Source organism: Balearica regulorum, chromosome 2, assembly GCF_011004875.1.
Source record: "Balearica regulorum gibbericeps isolate bBalReg1 chromosome 2, bBalReg1.pri, whole genome shotgun sequence".
Classification (NCBI taxonomy): domain Eukaryota; kingdom Metazoa; phylum Chordata; class Aves; order Gruiformes; family Gruidae; genus Balearica; species Balearica regulorum.
Window position 1 is genome coordinate 113,666,089 of NC_046185.1, and position 22,009 is coordinate 113,688,097.

Sequence of the window (22,009 nt, forward strand, 5' to 3'; positions counted from 1 at the left end):
TGCCCAGAGTCCTGTGACAGAGATGGCAGTAAAAGCCAGGCTTTGTCAGCTGCACTCCAGTGCTTTATCCAGAGTGGCATGATAACTAAAGGAACCAAGAACTTAAGGTTTGTTTTTAGAGAAAAGTGATTAAAAGTGTGTAGCTGCTAGTATCAGCCAGTGTTTGCATTTAAGTCTTAGGCTGGAACATAAATATACATAAGTAATACGTTGCACTTACTAGTTGCTATATTTATTAAAGTTACTGGCAATATTAAAGTTGTCTGAGATAAAACTGACATGGGAAAGTTGCAGTCCTGCAGAGGAATCTTAATTGTCTGACTGTAAATATTTGTTAGACAAAATTGGCCAAGTATATCCTACAGTCATTCCTAAATTTTGTGTGTGAAGAAGTAAAAAAAAACAAAACAAAACAAAAAACCCAAACAAACAGATTTGTTTTAGTCTTTAACTCTGGAATGAAAGAAGAGATTTGAATTAGATGGAGTTTTGGGCATCTTAGAACCACTAGTGAGAACTAGAAATGACCCAAATTTTAGGACTAGAGTATAAATTAAATTATAGTTTTATTAAGAAAATAATCAGAGCTAAACTGTGGTCCTGGAAGGCAGCTGTTTACACCAAAGAGAGCAGGAGCTGGAGCAAACTCATTATACGGGAGCTGAGCACTGGCAGTAGTGCAGGGCTCGCTGGCGGAGACTGTGTCTCAGCCCTGTGTGGAAGGTACGCTCTCACTGTGTGCATGACTGCGCTGTGATGCAACACAACGGACAAGTCCTTGAACACGTTGGTATTTTGCAGAGTAAGCAGCTCCTTAAAGTTGCAGAAAAATATTAGAATACATGTAAATATTTCACATTAGATACTGCTGACATTAATGGCGTTACCAGGAGTGAGATCTCAGGGGCATTGCGGTCCCAAACCCTGTTTTGAATCAGAATAAGGTTACTGTATTAGGATGGTAATTATTTCATTATTTGTAGGTCTAAAATTGCACAGTGTAGGGGGTCCATGTCAATGGAAGTGATGTTAAATGCCTGGTTGTTTCACTTCAAATAAAAGCTTATTTATTCACATGCAAGACCACAGCCATGCTTATACACACAACACAACCTTTTTGGTGTGAGCTTGATCAGTTTTTGACTGGCTTTGCTTCTCTGTTTATTTTAGTATTTCATGTAGATACCATGTTTCCTCTGGTTTAAGTGTGTACAGATTCAGTGGAGGTGAGCAACTTTTCCCTGACTTCCGTTAAGATGCCATGCGTAAGGCAGACCAGCAAGAGTTGCCTCATTTTTGCCTATTTTGCTGGATAGTCCAATTTTACCCTGACACTTGTGTCTATTCTCGTTCATCCACTCCGGATGCCTTTGTGCAGGGATCCACGGGGACATGCTCCCACTCTTGCCGGTTCCTCTGCAGTGCAGCTCGCTCTCCTCACTCAGGCCTTGCCTGTGGTCTCCCATGTCCAAGAGGAGCAGGAGGGGTGCTCATGCTGTTGCTCACAGCAAAATATCTTGCTTTTTACTGCGGAGATTGGCCTGCACCTCTTTGGTGGCCTCCAGATGCTTGTGGAGAGTGGAGCAGGGGAGGAGGTTGCTTTGCTTCAGGCCAACTCCCCACGTGCTAGACGAGCCCGTGGTTTCACAAGCATTGGCAAGAGTTCAGGAGGGAAAGGCAGTCACGGCTGAATTATTTTGGGGAGTGCTGTCCCACACACGCTTCCCTCAGCTGTCAGGACTGCAGCCATGTGAAGGGACAAGGTCTCCTTTGGGCATAGTGGATTTATGCACGCGTAAACTGGGGGAGAATTGGCATACATGAAAAACTGAGGCATGATATATTAACACAATAAATATTCTATTAATAATAATAGTGCTTTACAATGCTGTGGATTGAAGTTTCCACATTTGAACTGGCTTGAGTTGTGGAGTGAATTATTCAATCCATATCATTTTAGATAAAGTGCACAGAAAGGGGAAAAAAAAAAAAAAGAAAAAAAAAAGGTTTGTGCCCAGAGGACGTCAAAGAGAGAATGTGGAAGCAAGTACCAGACCGGGCATTTGGGCAGCCGAGAGACCTGTGGAGCCAGTTGTGGAAGTGATTTGCAAAACAAAGATTTTATATTAATTGCAGTAACATTATTTTGTTTCTTTGTGGCATGTTTAACACGGGAGCTGGACTTGTATCTAAACTTATTTATCTAGACATTAAGCTTCTTTCTGAACTGAGCCTGTCCCTGTGGTATCCAAGCTCTGACTTGTCTAAAATGAGATTTCTGGCACTGTTTTATAGCTTTTGGATTCCTAGGGCAAAGAATTGATCTCTGGGTGTCTCTTATTACATAAGACCCTCTTCTGCTTCAAACCCTGGATTTTTGACAGGATTGCAAAGCTGAGGAAAAGCAGAATAGCACCCACATATGTTGGGTTTTGATTAGCCAGAGGGTTCCTGCTCTTCAGTACGTGCTAGGCAGAATGTTTTTGCCCTTTGTCTTAAAATGAGAGCTTGAAGACTTGGTTGGTTGGTTGGTTGGTTTTAGTTTTTAGGAGAAATATTGTGAAGACACTTCTATCTACTGAGCTGAGTTAGTGCAGGCTTTGAACTGGCTTTTTTCAATGGGCAGTATGAGTCCTACCAAGTGCTGGACTTCCAAAATCCTCATTTAAGCAGGGGCCGTATGTGTGGATGCAGCTGTTTGCTAGCACTGCTTTAAGGGACAAACTTCAAAATTATAAAGCTTTCTCTATGAAATATGGAGTTCTTTAAAAAAGCCAGACAAACCCAGGCATGTTTTCGAAGGTCCATTTGGGCTCCTTGCTTGGAGAAGCCTTATGACTTTTTTTCTATGACTGCACGAGTGTCTTTGAAAGAACACTTGCATTCCCTTACATGCAGTAGTTGCCATCGCCTCACTTATTGTTTCAGCATTCAGAAAATATCTGAAGCTACGACTAAAGCCAGCTTGAAATTCACCTATGGAGCAAACCCCACTGTTTTCCCCTTTTGGAAGCAGACACTTTCCTTTACTTAGGGCCTCAAACATTAAGCCTTTTTACAATGGGCCAAAACATACAGGTCACCATTTTCCAGCAGAGGAAAAAAAAAAACCCAACCAAAAACCCAACCTCTGCACTTTGCCAGTGGTTGCTCTGTATCCTGTGTTACAAGCCCCAAAACATTTTCTCTCCCTTTTATCTACAGCTCAGGTGACAGAAGCTAACTACCATTTCCTGGCCAGTCCTTGTACCGACTCCCTTTCCTGGTGGCCAGGTTTTGGAGTAGTAGCTCTCCTCTGCAATGAAATAAAACTGCTTTTTAAAGTTTTTTTATTTTTTTATATTCCCCCAGAGGTGCATAGGCACATACAGTTGTGGTACAAAACCTGTGGTTTTCAGTGTAGGTGAGAAGTCTGGCTTTTCTCCCTATATTTTTTTTTTTCCTCACTATATATCTATCTATATTTATATATATAACCTTTCCAGGAAGAACACATTTCAATTAAAAAAGTCTCTCAGGTGGGTGTAACCCACCCATTATCACAGCTGTATAGCTTCATATGTTGGTTTTAGAGGTGGGGACAGAGAAACCTGTTGAACCTGAGTGACATTTCATATCTTTGATGAAAGTTGTTGTGCCTATTCAGAGTTCATGTGCTTTTTCCTTTGTGTACATATAATTCCAAGAATAAACTATTATTTACTGTGGTGATGCTTTAAAATTAAGAATCATAATGGATGTTCAGATAAACAAGGCAGTTGGCTCAACTTTCTGTGGGAGCGCTTACTAGGGGCTAGTGATGGGAAGGGTGGATTTCACAGCTCACAAAGGTCTTCCCTGCAGAGATGTAGATGGATGCACCAGCTGCCTCAGAACTTGTAAAGGGAAATCTCTGCTTCTCCTTTTTCTTTCTTTCTTTGTTTTTTTTTCTTCTCCACAATCTCTCCTCAGTTTCAAACCATACAACACTGGTTTCTCACACTTTCTTACAAGTTCCTGCCCAGCTTTGTACTCTCATTTTTCAACTTTTCTCACTTATAAAAGTATGATCCCTACCTGCAGGAACTACACAGCCCATACCTGTCCGGTTTGTCTATCAAAACTGCAAAAACTGTGACTTCATTTGTGTTCTCTGAAATTCCTCTTTCTGTAGCCCTCAAATCATTGCATTCTGTAGAGTTTTAACTGACAAACTTTTAATTTTGTTGCTTTTGTTACCCATCCATCTAGTTGCTTCAAGCAAGTTGTTACATGCTAATCTCGTATGTAGGCTTTTCAGGGATACTACTTCTTTGACACAGATTCTAGGGTCAGTAGGTCTAGAATTGGGCTTTTTTCGGTATTATCCTGTTATAAATAATAAAAATGCAGTCAGGTGATAATTAGCTTCTGTGATTCAAAACCAAACCTATATTACCCCCCAAACATGGATGGATCTTCATTGTGTATAGCAGCTAGGAAACCTTGCGGGAATGGGGCAGTGGAACTTGGTTGTATAAATAATGACATTTTTCACCAGGAAGAAATCTGGTGGATCATTTCAAGTCTGCTTATGTTCTTAAAGAACAGACAAAACTGTGTTCTATTGTGTTTCCTTTTCTTGGACCAAAGTGAGCATCACAAAATGTTTGCAGACCCTTGGCTTCCCAAGACCAAAAGGGTTTGTATTCTGGCAACAGTGGCTCAAATGTTGGGTTTTCTACAGTGGATCATTTGGGTAATTTGCAGTGCTTTTTGAATCCTGACTAGATGTTAGAGGAAGATTGTGTTTGGACATCTTTTATTTGTTCTTACACAAGTAAATAGTTAATGCTGCTGTTGCAGCCAAAACACTGCCTTCCCCAGTGCATTTGCTGGCTACCATGTAATATTTGTTCACCACCCTTCAAGAGCAAGGTTGGCAACATTTCAGTGGTGATGCATGTCCAGTACTTGTAAAATGCCTTTGTTATTTTTCCAGATAAAATGAGCCATGTTAAATGTACAACAGTAATGTTGGGGCTGAGCGTTCTCTCTGGTCTCAGTGTCCTTCAAATGGGAGCTGTGCACGCCAGAGCACTTTGAGAACATCAGAGCCATTGCAGCTATGTTGCTCTCATGCTGGCACCGCGTGAATAAATTGAATCCACTGGCAAGAGAGAGGTTGGGTTGTGGTTCAGAACATCTTTCTGAAAAGAAGAAAGATAGCCATCATTTTCAGGAGCCCAAACCAGAAAAAAAAAATATGTGTGTAGACTGAAAAATTGCTAATAGGTACCTAAGGTTCCAAGGTTCCCCACTGCTGGAACACGACATGTGTATTTATTGGAAGTCGTTAGCATCCTTCAGACCCAAATGCCAAGAACAGAGAAAATGTGACTTGCATAGTCTGAATTCTCTCTTTAAGCTTGGTGTCACAGTGGGAAATGCTGTGTTATGACTTACACCAGCCGTACCCATTTCCTCCTGGTTCGGCTAAATCCATGAAAGTAATTTATTCTGATAATTACAGACATAGTACAACTTTTATTCAAATATTTTTGGCAGGTCAAATATATCAAAATAAAATTGTAAAGCTACTTTTTATTAATTCCAGAAATAGTCTTTAATATTTAGTCTCGGGTTTTCACACAAAGCCAGAAATATTTCAGTAGTTTTTCTTTTTCCTCTTTTTTTTTTCCCCTTTGGAGAGGAAATGGAAAATATGGATTGAGATATGTCTTAAATTAATTGCACTTACAGGAATGATATATCTAATTACTATCCTATTCCCTGCTGAGATTAAAGAAATCAGTATATAGTAATTTGTCCAGACGTATCTGCAATAGACATTGTTTTCTTTCTAATTTTTGAGACTGATCATCAGAGATGAACTTTGGATGATGGCTGTGTTCGTTCTATGACTTTTTTAAAAATGAATTACTTCTTAGTAAAATTTTGCAATAGGAAAAAAATCTTTAAACTATTTGAAAGTGTTTATAAATTTTAATGTTGGCTAATTCGCTTTTTGATTACACTTATAAGTATACTGGTAACATCTGTTGTGCAAGTTACTGTACAGTTACTGTCCTGCAAGAAGTTCATGTTTTCAGTAAACTCAAGTTACCAGAACTGAAAGATCTTTAGAAGTCCAGTCACTGGAGTCCTCGTCATTTCTAAAGTACTGTAAGTACTAAGTCCTTAACAAAATATATTATGTATGCACAAATGAATCAAATGCTAGCTGAATGAGTCTTGTCTGAGGCAAACTAGATCTTACCTACATGGTAAAGATGTTGCAAGGGTAGACACCAGAACTACCAGCTTTATTCACCACTTTAGCAAATAGGTCCACTAAAGCCAACTGAACCATTCCTGCAAGAAAAGTTGCACAGGTGGTTAGAGGAACAAATTATTGATGACTGGGCTTTGTGTTTAGAGTGGGGCGACACTCTAGTGTCAGTGACAACAGCAAGGCATGTTATATTAAAAAACCCCAAAGTACTAAATTAGATTGTCTATACCAGTGTCCATATCTGTGTGCAGTTATCTCTTTCGCACACCTAAATGCACCTCTTCCATGCAAGCTGCTAGTCTGAACTGTGTAGCTACTTTGAGGTACCTAGCCTTAGTGACTGTTTTTTGAAAATTTGGCCTTTGAGATAGACATAAAGCATTTGGTTAAATTAATAGTTTATTTAATGACTACTTGAGCTAAGTTTATGAATTGACTGTTTTTAGCAAAAAAAAAAAAAGGCACTTCAAGTTTTTCTTATTATTTCAACATTATAGAGTAGCAGCCTAATAAAATGTGTGTTTAAAAACTATGCTTGTTTTACTACTACAGCATGCAAAATAAATTTCCTTCTGAAATCTATGGCGGACTACAGATCTTCCCCCTAGATACTAGCAGTAATATCTTAAATCACGTAGCCAGGCTATATGAAAGTAACTTACTTAAAAGTTAAGTGCAATTTTGTGTACATTGCTAATGCTTTTTTGCCATAACAATGTCTATCTGTTGCAATACATTGGGATCAGATACAGGTACTAGGTATCAAATTCCTCCATAGTAGCTAAACAAAGAGTTTGTAGAGGAGAACTTTGAGCATGCTGCTCAACTTCTCTTTGCCTCAGTTCCCCAGCTGCTTAAGTATATATAGCATTGTGTATATATACAAAGTATATATTGTATGTGTATACATGCACACACACCAGCCACTTTTGGAATGGTGATGTTTGAAGCATACATATTTATTTTCTTGAACAAATGAGGACCTACATTACAGGAAAGTTGAGGGATTTGCCTCTCAAAAAGTCAATGGAAGACTGAATAATCAAAGCCAGACCACTCAAGTCCTCATGAGCTTACCTTAACCACCCTATCATCCTTCCTCCTAAGTATACAGTTTCTCCTTTAACTACAGGCAGGACACATGGCTGCTTTCCAAGCATGCCTTTTCCTCACAGGGGGGCCCAGGCGGTGGCCATTTGCCAGTCCTCTATGGAAAAGCTGATACACAATATCTGTTCGTGACCCCTCTCTGCTGTGGCAAGGGTCCTTTAATTGGGAGGAAGGAAGCAGTGCATCCTCTTGGAGCTGGTGGCTTGCCAGAATTATCCAGGGCCACACGAACCCAAGTGCAAAGTATTTTTTCCTGCCTCCTTGGCAGCAGTAAAGTGAGATGCACTTAATAACCAGTGATCGATCTCTGCATGGGGAAACACTCTGTGCTTTCAATCTCAGCAGCACTGCTTTGCAGAGGTTGGGGGTGTTGATGCTCTGCTGACTAGTGGCATCTTGCTTGGGGTGAGGTTCCTAGCTCCGCTTTGAACCATGATTAGCTGCATATTTTTCTAGCTGTGGTACTGTTTATCAGAGAAGGGAGAAGTGCCCAAGGGGCACACACCCAAAAAAAGGTGAAGAGAAGAGTAAGTTAATTCTTTCTGAAGGGCCACAGGGTGAATGGCTTGGAACCTCTGCCTAGATTAAAGAGATATGGCAGTAAAAGATTCATGATATAAGTCCAGGCTGTTCATCAGGTATGGCTTGATAGTGCTTACAGTAGATGAAGAAACTGTATAATAGAGGAAAGACAGCTTGTGGTTTAAGGCACTGAACCCAAAGTATCTTATCAAAGCCTAGTTCAATGGGAGATTTCTTCAGTGGTTCTTAAATTTCGTTTTATTTCTTAGTTACACCTATGTCGGCACTTAGTTTGCTCTCTTTACTTGTTGGTTTGTACTGTGGTCACTAACCTCCATTAGAAGACATTTGTCAGCAGAGCCATACTGATAAAAATCAATATTAATGGTGTGCAGCTTAGTACCTCGGTGTACACTAGAGAAACTTAATTGAAAAATTGTACAAAAACTGGCAAAAGTCTATGATATAGTTTTGGATTCTGTTTGAACATTGTCATTCACAAACCTCAATTCCTAGCTCAGTTATAGTCTTGAAACACTACTGTAAATCAAGACATAATGGAGATTTTTTTACAGCAGTGTGTAACTGTTCTTACTGATTTATTCTTGTTTTTTTTTAATGGATGATGTTAATGGGAAAAAGACTTTTAAAAAAATGCAAAACATAAATATTCTTCTACAATCCACATTTCACTCTATTTCTCTTTTTATTTGACGGGGAGAATAAGCCTCACTGGACATGATAAAAATGCTTTAGATATTTACCCAAAGTGAATATAACAAAGGCAGTGATATTGCTTCCCTCTGATCATCTGTGTTTTTTCCCAACTGCAGATTAAATTTTATTTTGTAATATCGTCACTCTTCAAACATAGTTCCAATTGGCACTCTAGAGAGATAGCCACAGGATGGTACCGCAGGAAATGTTGGGTAAATGTTTATACTTTCAGAGTTTAGAAAATATAAAGTCCAGTAATTCAGCCTTTGGATGTGCAGAAAATAGCAGCAGAAAAAAAAAAGACAATTTATTGTGATGTTAATTCAACACTTTGAAATCACTTTGACTGAAGTTTTCAGTTTGTGTGAGTGGTTGAAGAATGCAATTCTATGTGAGTGTTGTTAGATATGACTTATCTGTGTTTTTTAAAGGATTTAAACCTGACATGACAGCTAAGGGAAGTTGTGTGTGCTAGTGAAAGAGACTTTAAATACTCAAGGTTGAATAGAGGACTTGACAGTGCTGTGACATGGCAAGAAATAACTTCACAATAACAGGTGTAATTCCCCGGCCTACAAGTAACACAGATTTTCTGTTGCTTTATTGTTCAGTTTTGCCAGGAACATGCTTTCTGCTCAGTGTATACTGTAGATGGCAGTAAGGTTATACTAGAAAAGGGTACATGAGCTGGAATAACTGAATTGAAGGATGTGTGTAAAACCTATGGATGGTTTCAGGTTTTGAATCTAAGCCACCCATTTATAGCAGCTCTAATACTTACTTGAAGCACCTCCGGAAAGGACTGGTTATTTTTTGTCGCTTCTGGTAAAGACCAGGCCAGCTTTTTCTTTGCATTTTGTTTGGTTCTGCCTGAATTTGTTTGGATTTGTTTAAAAGCAAGCAGACATATTTGCAGCTGATCATGGCAGTTGTGAAACATGACAATTTGTGGATTCACGGACAATTCAGATGCTCTCTCCTTTCCCTGGCATGGGGCCTAAATCCATTGTGAGTGACACTAATAGCCCCAGGATTTCGGGACTGTCCCTTTGTTCCCAAAGTCTTCAATGGCCCTCTCTCCTCTGTGTTTACACACAGAAGAAACAAAGTAGGAAATGGTGCCCTTGGTGTAGCAGTTCCCCTCTGGTGAGGTCTGCCAGGGTTAAGAGTAAAGCATGGTGCATGCTGAGCAGTGTCCCACCCCTGAGTCCTTTCTGTCAGCCACGCTGATCCGAAAGGCCCATAACTCAAGAAGGTCTCCTCAGCCTTCCGAAATAATTTTCACCCAACTCTGAAATGCTGACAGTAGTTAGCTTTTCTCATTTCCTGCATTGTCTTTGGTGGTTGATGCCTCTTCTGTCATTATAACCCTCGAGCTTCCTACAGTACTTTCTCCTTGCCTCCTGTAAATATGTTCTCCTGTTGCTCGTCCTCTCATGAGTGCTTTCCCCAGGCAAAGGTTTACTGATCCAAATCTTGTCATCAGTCCTTTCCTTGCATGTGGTGGTGTGAACTTAGAGACTGCACAGCGGGGTTACGGCTCTGGACTTGGGTATTCCTTTGCCATATACATACATATGTATATGATGTCTGTATAAAAGAAAGGAGAGTTTGGGAGAACTGAGCAATATTAGAGACTCGTTGCCCATGAAACATGGGTTGGAGACAATTGGCCCACTGTAAACACCCATTCCACAAATGAGATCATAGCAATACTCCTGTTAAGGCTGAGAATCTCTCCTCCTCTCCCCACTGGAAATCCAGGACTGAGTCCCAGCAGTGCTGTCCTCACTGGGTTTTCTGAGTTCCCTTTCATTAGCCACAGAAAACAGATCTTCTGGTGTCACATTTGCCCCAGAGACAGAAGAGACAGTATATATTCAGCCCCATGTTGCATCAATTGTTCTGCTTTTGTCCAAGTGTCCTCCTCCTCATTACCCCTGTTATCTCACTGTATGTTAAATTCACTTTTTCTCTCCAGCTTGCCACAGGCACTTATCAGCCCTCACCATATGGGTTAATATTGCTGTCATTTTCAATGAAATCAGTTTATTGTAAGGAGATGGATAGGTGGGTTGTGTGGTCTCTTGTGAGAGTAATGTTGTGATTTCTTCATGACCACTACCAAAAATAGCTCTTTCTGGTGATGATAGGGACTCTATCACACTAAGTGGAAATATGCTGTGTTAACACTAAGGAACAGTATCCCATAACAAAGCAAGCACATCCTTGCCTTTCAGGGATGGGAAATATATCTAATCCCTGACCACTCTTTAAAAAAAAAAAAAAAAAAATTATCCTTACGGTCCAGTTTCTCCTTTTGCTTGCACTTAGGTCCTCTACATAATTTTAGATTATCCACATCATTTACAGCAAGTAAACATATATAGCTTTGTAGTGGAATCACCTCTAGATGTAGGATTTCATGCTTCATTAATATTTATTACGGTCTTCAGCTCACTTTTTTTGCCCTACTGGAAAGTTATACAAAAGCATTCTGTATCCAGTAACAAAATAGTAACATACCAAAACTATCATAACCAACTTTTAAAGATAATTCCTGAAGCAGATGTTCACAAACAGACAATTTTTATTAAAATAACAGTGGGAAGGAATTTGCTTTTGTTTGTTTGGCCCTCGAGGAAATTAAAAAGCCTTTCTATAATTTTGATTATAACTTCAAGAGAGGATTTTATGGTACCAAGGATGTGGTTGCGTGAAGGATGGAAACCTTAAGGGTTTAAAACCTGTTTTTAAAAGCTACCAATTGAACTTATTTTGTTAATCTTAGGAAACAAAGTCCTGTGGCAATTTTCATTTTCTAATGTGCAGAACACGTAGGTCTGTTATAAAAACTGATAATACAAAAATGGTACCCACTTCAACACATCTGCTCCCTGAGCATATTTAAGGAGTATCTGCAGATTCCTGTGACTAAACTACCTACAATTAATCCTACTGGGGCTGAACAACGGAGGAGTAGTAGGTTCTTACCCCCCCCCCTTTTTTTTTTAAATTATTATCAATAAATAATTCACCTCCATTTTAGCCTGTGAAGATGTAGGGAAACTGTTGCTATTGGCGTCAAGTCTCCATTGAGCTGAAGCATGTTGGCATCAATGGTGAAATTTCACTGGGTTTTTATGATGGTGCTGTTTTGAGCATGTCTTCTCAAAATACATCCTTTGCACTGGTATAAGTACAAAAATTACTAGTAATGATATTTTTCTGCTAAAGAAAGAACTTGATCTGATTTCTAGAGCAAATTTAAAGAATAGGAAACTAGAGGAACTCTTCTTTAATTCTCTTTTTCTGAATCCTTGCGTACACTGTTCTGAAAAATCCTAGGAGGCAAGGGAGATGTGGCCCTCCAAAATTCAACACTGTCCCTTTCGTGAGGTGGTTTTTCAAAACAGAACCGCTATTATACATGGTTTTGCATGTATTGAACAGCAGATAAAGCTTTGCTTATGATAGATGGGAAAGAGACTATGTCCATAGTTTGTGCACAAGACTATGAACAAATGACTTTTAAGATCTAGTTCCAGTTATTCATGGGGGCCTCCAGAAGGTCACGGGACCTCTAAAATTGAGATCATAGGCACTTATGGGTATGCCTACCTATTGTGTATTTATAAAGTGGTTGTAGGTGTGCATGTAATGTACATCTATGTACTCAGCAGGGTACACCTATCTCTAGATTAATAGCATGCCCCAGGGCTGTGATCCACACTTATCCAAAAAAAGGGGCTTGTTAGACTACACTGCAGCTTCTGCATCCTTTGCACAGAAGCCAAGCAGCAGAGGTAAGGGGTGGTGAGAGGACACGGTGTGTCTGGTCTTGTGTTGGTGTGGATTCAGGATGTAGTTGAGACCACCAGCAAGGACCTGGGCTTTAGGGAGCTCTGCTGGAGAAGCACCCTCAGGAGTTTGAACAAGTTGCTTTTCAGACCCCTGTGAGTTAAAATATACTTGAAGAAAATTAAAGTTGCTAAAAAAGCCCAACTTAACAGAAACTTAGTAGTGACAAAATAGCATAAAATATTTCTACATATAGGCAATTTGGGAATAAAGGATGGCAATAACTGGTTGATAAAGGAAGACTAAAGCATCATGTTTTACCCAGCAGGAGTAAGAAAACAGGTTTAGAGTGGTAGGAGTTACATAAATATTTAATTATGATGAACAAAATATTGATTCAATGGTCTCAATAGCACACTGCTAAGTTTGAGGAGTTATTCTTGAATGCTTTCCAAAGTCTGTTATTAAAATCGTTTTTGTTTATTTGAAAGACTTAAAAAACCAGAGATACGAAAGGTTTTTATCCAAACTGAAATGAAAACCACTTGCATTTCTTTAACTAAGTACAAGGGTTTGGGAAACAAGAAGATACGCAAAAGCGATTATCAGCCCTGCAGCATCTTGAAAGCTTGTGGAGGAGTTACTGTTGATGCTCTGCATTTTGTAGGATCAGGCTTGTATTTTGCCTTCTGAGCTGCAGATTACACAACTGGCAGCAATGGGACAAGGGAAATAATTTAGTAAAAAGAAGAGTCTGAAGCTATCTGTTTCCTCCAAAGCATCTTAAAGTAAATGATTCTTAAATAGAAGATTTGAGACCTGAACTTAGAGTGATTACTGGCAGGAAGAGAAGTACCTGTGGTTGCACAGCAGTGGGCTGATAGTTCTGGAGACAGGTACGCCAAAATAGCAGCAGAGCTCTTCAGAAAGGTAGTGGAGCACCTGTGATAGGTAATAGACCGTGCTGGCTTTTCTGGAAGAGGGTTTCTTATAAAAAAGGCTAATAGTTGGAATTTGGATGCTGGGAGGTGGGCGTACTGTATTCCTCTGATCTTTGCTGTTTTGTGCAGTTGTAGCCACTGAGAGTACAGTTCATAAAACTCTGGCGACATTTACTCAGGACCCAGGTGCTAGCCTGGCTTTAGGTTCAGATCCAAATTTTGCCTTAGTCTTTATTGGAAACCAATAAACCTGTATCTGCCTCTTCTGGTCTGTGTTTATTAGAAATACTTTACGTGCATTTTTTAAAAAATCATGTTTCATATAGGAGGACTCTTCCCTCAGAGTAGTTCATCTATAAGGAGCAGAGTACTTGTGAAGATTTGAGATCTGGTTTGATCTCGTTTATATTGATGTAAACAAGGAGCTATGATTCCAGATTGGCACTAGGAGATACTAGATATTAACACCTGTGCTATTTTTTCCTGCACACCATTTTCTGACAAAGTAAGTTTCAATTCTAGTGGAGGATGTCCCTGCCCGCAGCAGGGGGGTTGGAACGAGATGATCTTCAAGGTCCCTTCCAACCCAAACCATTCTATGATTCTATGATTCTATGATTTAATTATACTATTACTTACCACTGTCATCTCTTCTTGATTTGCAGGTGGGCTTCTTCCGCCGGAGGTACAAAGAAATTATTGAGGCCGAAAAGAGCAGAAAGGAGAATGAAGATAGTTGGGACTGGGTCCAGAAAAATCAGTGAACTGCCCGCAAAAACTAAAGCCCAGTCATGTGCCACATGCTTGCTAGCCTATAGGTCCTGCTCTCGTATCTTCCATATGTGGAAGAAGGAATCTTCTCCAGATTTTTCGGAGACCCCATTGATGCTGTGTCTTTATCACTCCAACAAGCTAGGGAACATATCCTGAGGCAACCACTGCAGCCGTGTCAGGTGACTGGAGCGATTTATACTTCATTTAAGAGCTGAACTTTGAACTTTGGTAACCAAGCTGCAGTGCAGAGCAATATTTATGAATCCAACTATGTGGTATACCCTCAGGGGAAGACTGTTACCTAAAAATATTTTTTATAAATATAAGCTTTTTATATTGATTATGTCTTTATATTTGTATCAATGTTTTATAGTTTCTATTGAATAGCTATATAGTTCACTCAAGCACTGATATCTGGCTAAATCCTTGGAAATACATATATGTATATATAAATCTTATTGTACTTTTAAACTTCAATGCAAGAGAGAAGAGAGATTTGCAGATAAAAGTAGCTGAAATCCTATATGCTTAATTCACAAGGCTTGGTAATGTTGTATATAGACCATTTAATGGCAATAAGCCAAAGTCTTTTCACTATCTCTTTTTTTAGTTGAATTTGGTGTTTGATTTATAAACTAAAGAACCTAAAGTATTACACAGATGTGATGTTCTGTATCTGAGTCTATCCTTTACTGGCCTGAATGGGAGAGGACAAAAATGCTTCCTCGGTGACATGTAGCAAGACTTGTAGCTTGCTTTGGCTCACTGAAGAAAGCATTTGGAAAGTTTTCTCTTGCAGTCTGTAGTGCTTTGATGATGGTCTAGCACTGTACAATTGAGATACCAGAAGGCTATAATTGGGCCAACCACTATGGCATTGACAAATTTGCTGGAATTTTAAATAAATAAATAAATAAATGGAGCCATATTAATATTAATGTTAAGGATAGTTTTAAAGCTACTGTTAATGACCGTGATCTGTTGCTATCAAAGCAAGTGATAAATTGCTACAAGCTATGAGAATTAGGTCTGCCTTGTGAGTTTTATACATGAGTCATGAGTTTGTTTATATGATAATGTTAAGAGAGATAAGTAGATGCAAGGGTTAAAATGTTTGGATCTTTGGATCTTGAGATTCTCTATCTGGGTGTTCCTAGTACTGAATGTCATCCTTCCAACAAGCATTAAGAAGGAAGTTTAGTCAAGGTGCAGACATTACAGGATCTCAGATTGCTACTTTGTTCACTGGTAATTCCTTAGCAAATACTTTGCTGAATTAGAAGAAACTTAGTTGTAATGAATTCAACCATGTTTCTTCAAAAAGCTCTTGGATTTCTGAATAGAAATAGTGGAACTCTGTAAGACTTGGGTTTAGATTCTACTTGTACTTTGCACCTTGTGTAAATAAGAAGTAAATGTCATATTGGTATAAAATCCATTTAAGGGGAAGAAGGGTCAAGCTCTATGGTAGAAGGTGAAGGAGAAGCAGGAATGAATGGTTGGAGGATGTCTTCTTCCATAAGGGCAAGGTAAAAGAACTGCTGGAGGTTTGGAAACTTGAATGCAGAGAACATGCAAGAAATCTGCTTGAGATCAGGCCTTGTTCTTGCTCTCCCTTGCCAAATTCATTATAGCTTCAAATTTAAAAAAAATAACCACATCCATATTCCTGTTTGCTTTCCCCCCCACCAACTGGCATTAAGTGCCTGCTATTACTACAGTATTGATCAATATTTATTAACTTAACTATCTGCACCCATTAGGCAGAAGATGGTTTTTAAGTGAATGAGGTGTATTGATTCAACATTTGACAAGAAAAGCTATTAGACTATTCAGATATCTGTCTTAAAACAATCATTGGTAATTTGACAGATTTTGTATAACAAATGATCGTTTAAGCCAGAATCTGAAAAAAAAAAAAACAACCTGCTGAGGCCAAATCCTATTATAACCACGTGTAGTGGACTGCAGATTTTTAATCAAAGTGCAAAAACAAAAGGCTGATGACCTTTGATTGCACTGTTGTATTAGAGGCTATTGAATTCCTCACAGCATGGTATTTCTGACATCAGTTAGTTTTGCTAGTATTTAAACCTAATGTGTCTATTTTTTTCTGTGGTTGAAAAATACCTAAGACTGACAGATAGAGGTTGGGTATGAGATTGAGTCACAAGTATGAATTTAATAAGAAATTGCTTAAAATACTTGCTGGAAAAAAAAAAACAAAGTCCATTAATTCAAATGTAAGAATTTTCAGTATCATCTGCCCTCTCTAAAACTGAGCCCCAAAAGATTACTAAAACCTAAATTTGCTGAAAAAATAATTCAGGGCACAAGTGAAACTGTTTATGAATTTAACTGAATTTGAAAGTTTGCCATCAAAAAAAAGGAGGAAATTCCCTTTGAAAAGTTGAAATGCCTCGTTTCCACTTTTTAAACAAAAAATTACTTTCAAATCTGCCAAAAATGCTTCATTACAGTATTTTAGAAATCAAGATTTAGTTATTCTTTGAAACATCTTTTTTTAAAGTATATGAAGAAAAGAGTTAAAAAAGGTAAAATACCCATTTAGCATATCATATTATGCTGTACAATTTTTTTATTTTTATTTTTTATTTGGCTCAAGGCAAAAATGTTATTCTTACTTGCTTGAAGTAAAAAACAAAATTCAATCCCATTTGATTGAGCCCACACTGGACTTTTTTGATCTCTGACTTGAATTGTCTACTGTTGATCCAGCACACGTTGTCACTCAGTGAAAACCTAGTTGTTGGCCATATTAGTGACATATTCTTGAAATAATCCATAAATTTGTAGTACCATCACTGTTAGGTACTCGGTACCTCTGTTGCCACAAATGCTTTTGGGTTTATATGTATACTAATTTTTTTCTTTTTTTTTTTTTTTTTGATCAAATTCCATTGGTGCTCTTGGTTGGTTCCACTTAGAATAGTGAGATTTGACAATGAAACATACCAGTACTTAGTATTAAAACCCTGTAGATGCACCTTTCCACTCCTTAAAAAGCAACCAACCAAACAAAAAAACCCACTAGTATCAGTTGGTTGCAATCAGTTTCTAACTGAAAAATCTTAAGAAAACATAATATACTTCAAGAATGTGTAGAAAATAGCTGTGCTATAGATCTGCTAGTTGTTGGGGTTTTTTTAAATTAAGAAATAGTGATAAATGTAATTGTATCAAAATCTAGAGACATGGTTACTTTGGAAATTGCCTCTAGGGCTCTGGAGTTTCCCATCTGTCGGCTGCTTGTTAGTTCCTTTGTGCTGTACTGCTTGCGTGGCAGAGCTGGGGGTAGTCACTGTACTGGTGACTGATTAACTGGTTCTCTCCAGTTAATCCATTTTGGGACAAAGTCATCAATTGTCTTGGATAACTTCATTGAAAGGTTTGCTGAATTGGCATTGCAATTTTTTTTGCAACAGGCTTACTTTGCACTGGCTCTAAACTATGCGGCTGGAAGCTTAGAAGTGGGGCAGTAACGTTTTCAAATGCATCATCTGGCACCTGAGTGATCTTTTGTTTAAGCCCCGAAGCTTGCAATGTGCAGGGTATCTTCTTATGGATAGTACCCTTCAAGTTGCTTTTATGGTAGGAAGAATACAATTTCAGAAAAATGTGATCAGGAGGAAAGGAGGGGGAAAATTAAGGAAAAATTCACTTACTGCAGAGCCCATGCTGTTGCAACCCCATTTAATTTCCATCCTGATATCAAGATGATCACAGTCATTTCAGAGTTTTGGTCGCCCACGGCACAGGGATGAATTTCACTTCCCAAGAGCAGAAAGCATTTGCCACCTTTCACGACATGTTTTGTGACCATTTCATTTGGAAAACCAAGTTTCTGCTCTTGGAAGTGAATTTCCATCGGTTCACCCCAAGCTATGGCAGGGCTAGTGTACTCTGAGGCTGTCACAAGTATGCTCTGGTACTTGGCCATTGTAGCTAACAAAAATACTAGCTATGTTTTTTCTGAATAAACTAGTCTTTAATTTGTTCAGTTACAAAAAGGAAGTCAGCAAATACTGTAGAAAATACTGGAGCAGCCTCCGAATTGAAAACGCCTCACTTTGAGGCATTTGGATAAGCACTCAAAGTAAGCACTTGGATTATCTGAGAGAGAAATTGTGCTTAATGTGAACCCCAAGACTCTAAACCACTTCAGCAATCCTTTCATCTCAAAAGTGGGAAAGGCTTTTGCAATGCCGAGCACACCAATGAGGACAACCCTCTCTGCCTTGATACGTGAATGGGAAGGACCCTACATGCAAGTCAGTGATGTGCAGGTTAACTCGTCTTCCTGAAAGCAACAGTTGCGCAAAGATTGCGTTTGGCAATATTTAGCGTTGACTTTCTTGAATGTCTTCTGTTTATGGGCACATTTTGGAGTCTTGCACAAGTTTCAAGCATAGTATCCATGTGGCGTGGGAACATATAACATTGCTTTCGCTAAAGGATTTAAGGGAGTTATGGAACTGATTTCTACCTTTGTCCAAGTTCATCCACTCGCTAGGGTTTCTTGGATATAAATGAAAGTAGAATTTGGTTCATTTAGTGTACATTGATTAAACTGGCATGAATACTGTAATTGCTTTTGGAGCATGGTTTGCATATGCAGTAGGGTACACACACCATGGTCACTCCTTTTTCTTAGAATGTCACTCCTTATGTATTGTAAAATTGTATGTTTCTTTTTGTGAACTTGTGGTTGGAAGAATGTGTTCACTCTTATTGATGTCACCTGTATTTAGAAGCTCGTGCTCACCTGTATTATAATTCACTTGCACTGTTTTGGAAATGTCAGGTTTACAAAAATACAACTTTTTGGAATAAAAAGTGGCTGCAAAATTATCCTAATAATATCGTTTTGTCACTTATTGTCCTGTCCAGCTCAAGTATTTTTCCTTTAATCAGGTGAGACATTTTCTCATGTATGTTTGAATTAAATGGTATATGCGTGTGTTTATCTGCGTGTGGATAATGGACATATTTTGTCATAGTTTTATGACTTGTATAAAATCAAGCTCTTTGGAGACTATAACTAGCGTGACTACAATATTGTAAAACCATGGAAAGAAAATAATAGCAGTGGGAATTATTTATATTTCAACAGTATTGCTCTATCAACATCAAATAAACCCCCACGTGGTGGTGATACTGCCCGATGATAAGAGTGTCAACCTGTATAACTTGAGTTCTGTTTCAGTCTGTATGAATTTGGATGAAAGTCAGACTATTCAGCTTCATGTATGTTTTTCTGCAAGGATTTTTATTCCCTGAGTAGCTAAGTAAGACACTTGAAAGGTTTTCTTCAACTGCATACATCCCCATGCTTGCTTTGTCAAAGGGAGTAGAAGCTGTATAGAAGCAGTAAAAGAAGCTGGTTGATCTCCATGTGGAGATCCTCTTTGTGTTTCTAATACCTGTTAGAGGTCCCATCAAAGTTTTCTCATCATTTTGAGGATGGGTGAAGCCTCTGCGGTAAAATATGAACTGACCGGAACCTTCATTCTAAAACAAAAGCGAAAAACCAAACCTGAAATTTCAGGTTCTCCCTTTCCTCATCTTCGGCTCCATTCTCTGCTTTTCGTGGAGACCCTCTGTGTAAGTGTTTAAATGTTTTCCTGCTGTACAGAAACAGCCTGTTTCCTCTGCGTTAGGCTGTCGGCTAAATATCTATGGACAGGGTGGGCAGAGTTAGGACCTAACCTGTGACTGGTAGAAGACCGTGGCTTTGTGTACCACAAAGCCAAAGGTATTTAGGGGAGCTCCAAGTAGATGAGGGTCCTGGCATGTAGGTAGCGCCCTTCGAAGTGAAGAAAAAAAAAAAAAGTTCTCAGGAAAGCTTTCTGCAGAGGAAAGAAAGTATTGTTGGGCAAAAGTTGGTAGAAGGATGCTGCTGCAGGGAGGAATGCAATGCACAGTTTGCTTTTGGAGCTTAGTGGAAGCTTTAGTGCAGCAGCAGCTGAAATAATAACCAGAAGCTTTTAGGTGTACTAGTAGCTTTTTGTTATTGTGTAAGCATGGGTGTGTGTGTAAGCAGTCGTGGCTGTCCCCTCCTGGGGACGGAGGATTGATGAGCTAACAGTGCCCTCTGTGGGGCTCGCTCGCCTTTTTTCTTTTTAATTTAAAAACAACAACGAACCAGCAGTCTGTACATTGCAGGATTTTTGTGTGTTGCCTTCCCCCCTAAGTGGCTTTTAAGAACCTCTTAGGACTTCTATGACAAAGTGGCTTTGTTTTAGGGAAAAAAAAAAACCCCAAAACCCAAACCTTTTGCAGATTTGTTTCTTCCAGTTTCACCAAGAAGGGAAGAACTAGATCAAAACTAGATGAAGATTCAAGAAAAGGAAGCTGTTCTTTTACCATGGAAAAAACCAGCTCATTTGTTAGCGCGCTGGTCAGCCTGGCTCGTGTAGGACTGGAGTTGGTCCGACATTTTGGCTTCCTACACCGGCCATTGGCCTGCTCTTAGGATTGGACGTAACGGGAGCTCCTCTGCTACGTCTTTTCCATCTAGTAGTGAAATACCCCATTGGAAAGAGATAAGTTACTTTTCCCCACACCTTTTGGGTCTAGTGGGGTGGATACTGACCTGAGTAGTCCTAGGTAAGGTGTTTTGACTTGAGGAAAATTTTGAGTGACCATAACACCCTAGATATTGAGTGCCAGGATGACTAAGGAGAGCGTTGTGGGAGTCATGAAAGAGGCAAAGTAGAACTTAGGGTCCTCTGGCCCCAGTTGGCTTGCTACCAGAATTAAAACACAACAAAAGCAGCTATCACTCCTGAACATCCAGGGTTTTAACATTTTAAATGGCTGCAAATGGAGATTTTATTTGCAAGAGGTTTTGACAGAAGTAAAGCATGATAGTGAGGAAATGAATCATCGTAACAAAAGAGCAATGGAAATTAGTTTTTCATGTCTTAGCCACGCTAAAATTTCCTGTGACTATCTGAAAGGATTAATTCATGGATTTCCAGTTCATTTCTTCTTTGCTTTTGATGTAGTTAGTGTCGTTTTAATGCCTGAACTTCTAGATGTGCAATGTTTTGGTAAGTTAACCAGCAGTTCAACAGCTGTAAAGAATCAGAAATTAATGAAGTAGTAACCCTGAGCAGAGATTTCCCTGCTGCAGACATGTATTCAGATATGATATATTGACTTTCATGAAATTATTCTAGATTTATACTAACACAAGTGAGAAGGGACTCAAACAGGCTCCCTTGAAGCTGAAGGACACACATCATGAGACAAGCTTTGCACTAATCTGCATAAGTGGTAATGTACAGTAATTTCTGTCGTTTAAAAAGTATTCCTCTGGGTTTGCTATCTGAGAGCTGTGTAATTCAATCCTAATGATGCTGCTCCGTGCTTTATTCAGAAAGAGAAAAAGAATAGTAAAAAAGTGATCACTTTATCCAGCAAAGAGACCACTTCATAGGGAGGATGTGGTCTGTCCTACACCAGTCTCTCAATGTAGATGGGGCAGTTGAGAACTGGACATGATCTGTCCCTTTACCTTTATCTAACTTGAAAAATCAGGCTGATGGCTAAAATTCTTATGTATTTTGCTGTGTTGATTTTAGCAGAATGGCACAGAATAGGAAGCTGGCAATAGAATAATTGCCTAGTAAGAGATCAGAATACCTGCTCAGTATTAAGTTCATGAAATTTATATATTGGTTGCATAGAAGATGATAGAAATGGGGTAAAATACTTTTGCCCATTTTAATTTTCGGGGTGGGGGGGGTGGGGGTGGATGAGAGACTGCATCTAACAGTGTAAGAAAATACAAGTTTTTTGTGACATTCCCAAATGCCAACATCAAGGTAGCTTGTTAGCCTGTTTCTTAGCTCAAGACTGTGTC

At 39.0% G+C, this 22,009-nt stretch overlaps 1 protein-coding gene across 1 annotated transcript in view; it reads left to right on the forward strand.

Moving 5' to 3' along the window:
* Positions 1-18,999, forward strand: part of ITGA9 (integrin subunit alpha 9) — a 236,714-nt gene extending 217,715 nt beyond the window's left edge. Inside the window, exon 28 of the mRNA XM_075745395.1 lies at positions 14,010-18,999. Within this exon, the coding sequence (XP_075601510.1) occupies positions 14,010-14,108 (99 nt within the window). The 3' untranslated portion in view covers positions 14,109-18,999. The remainder of the gene's footprint in view (positions 1-14,009) is intronic.
* The last annotated feature ends 3,010 nt before the right edge of the window (positions 19,000-22,009 follow it).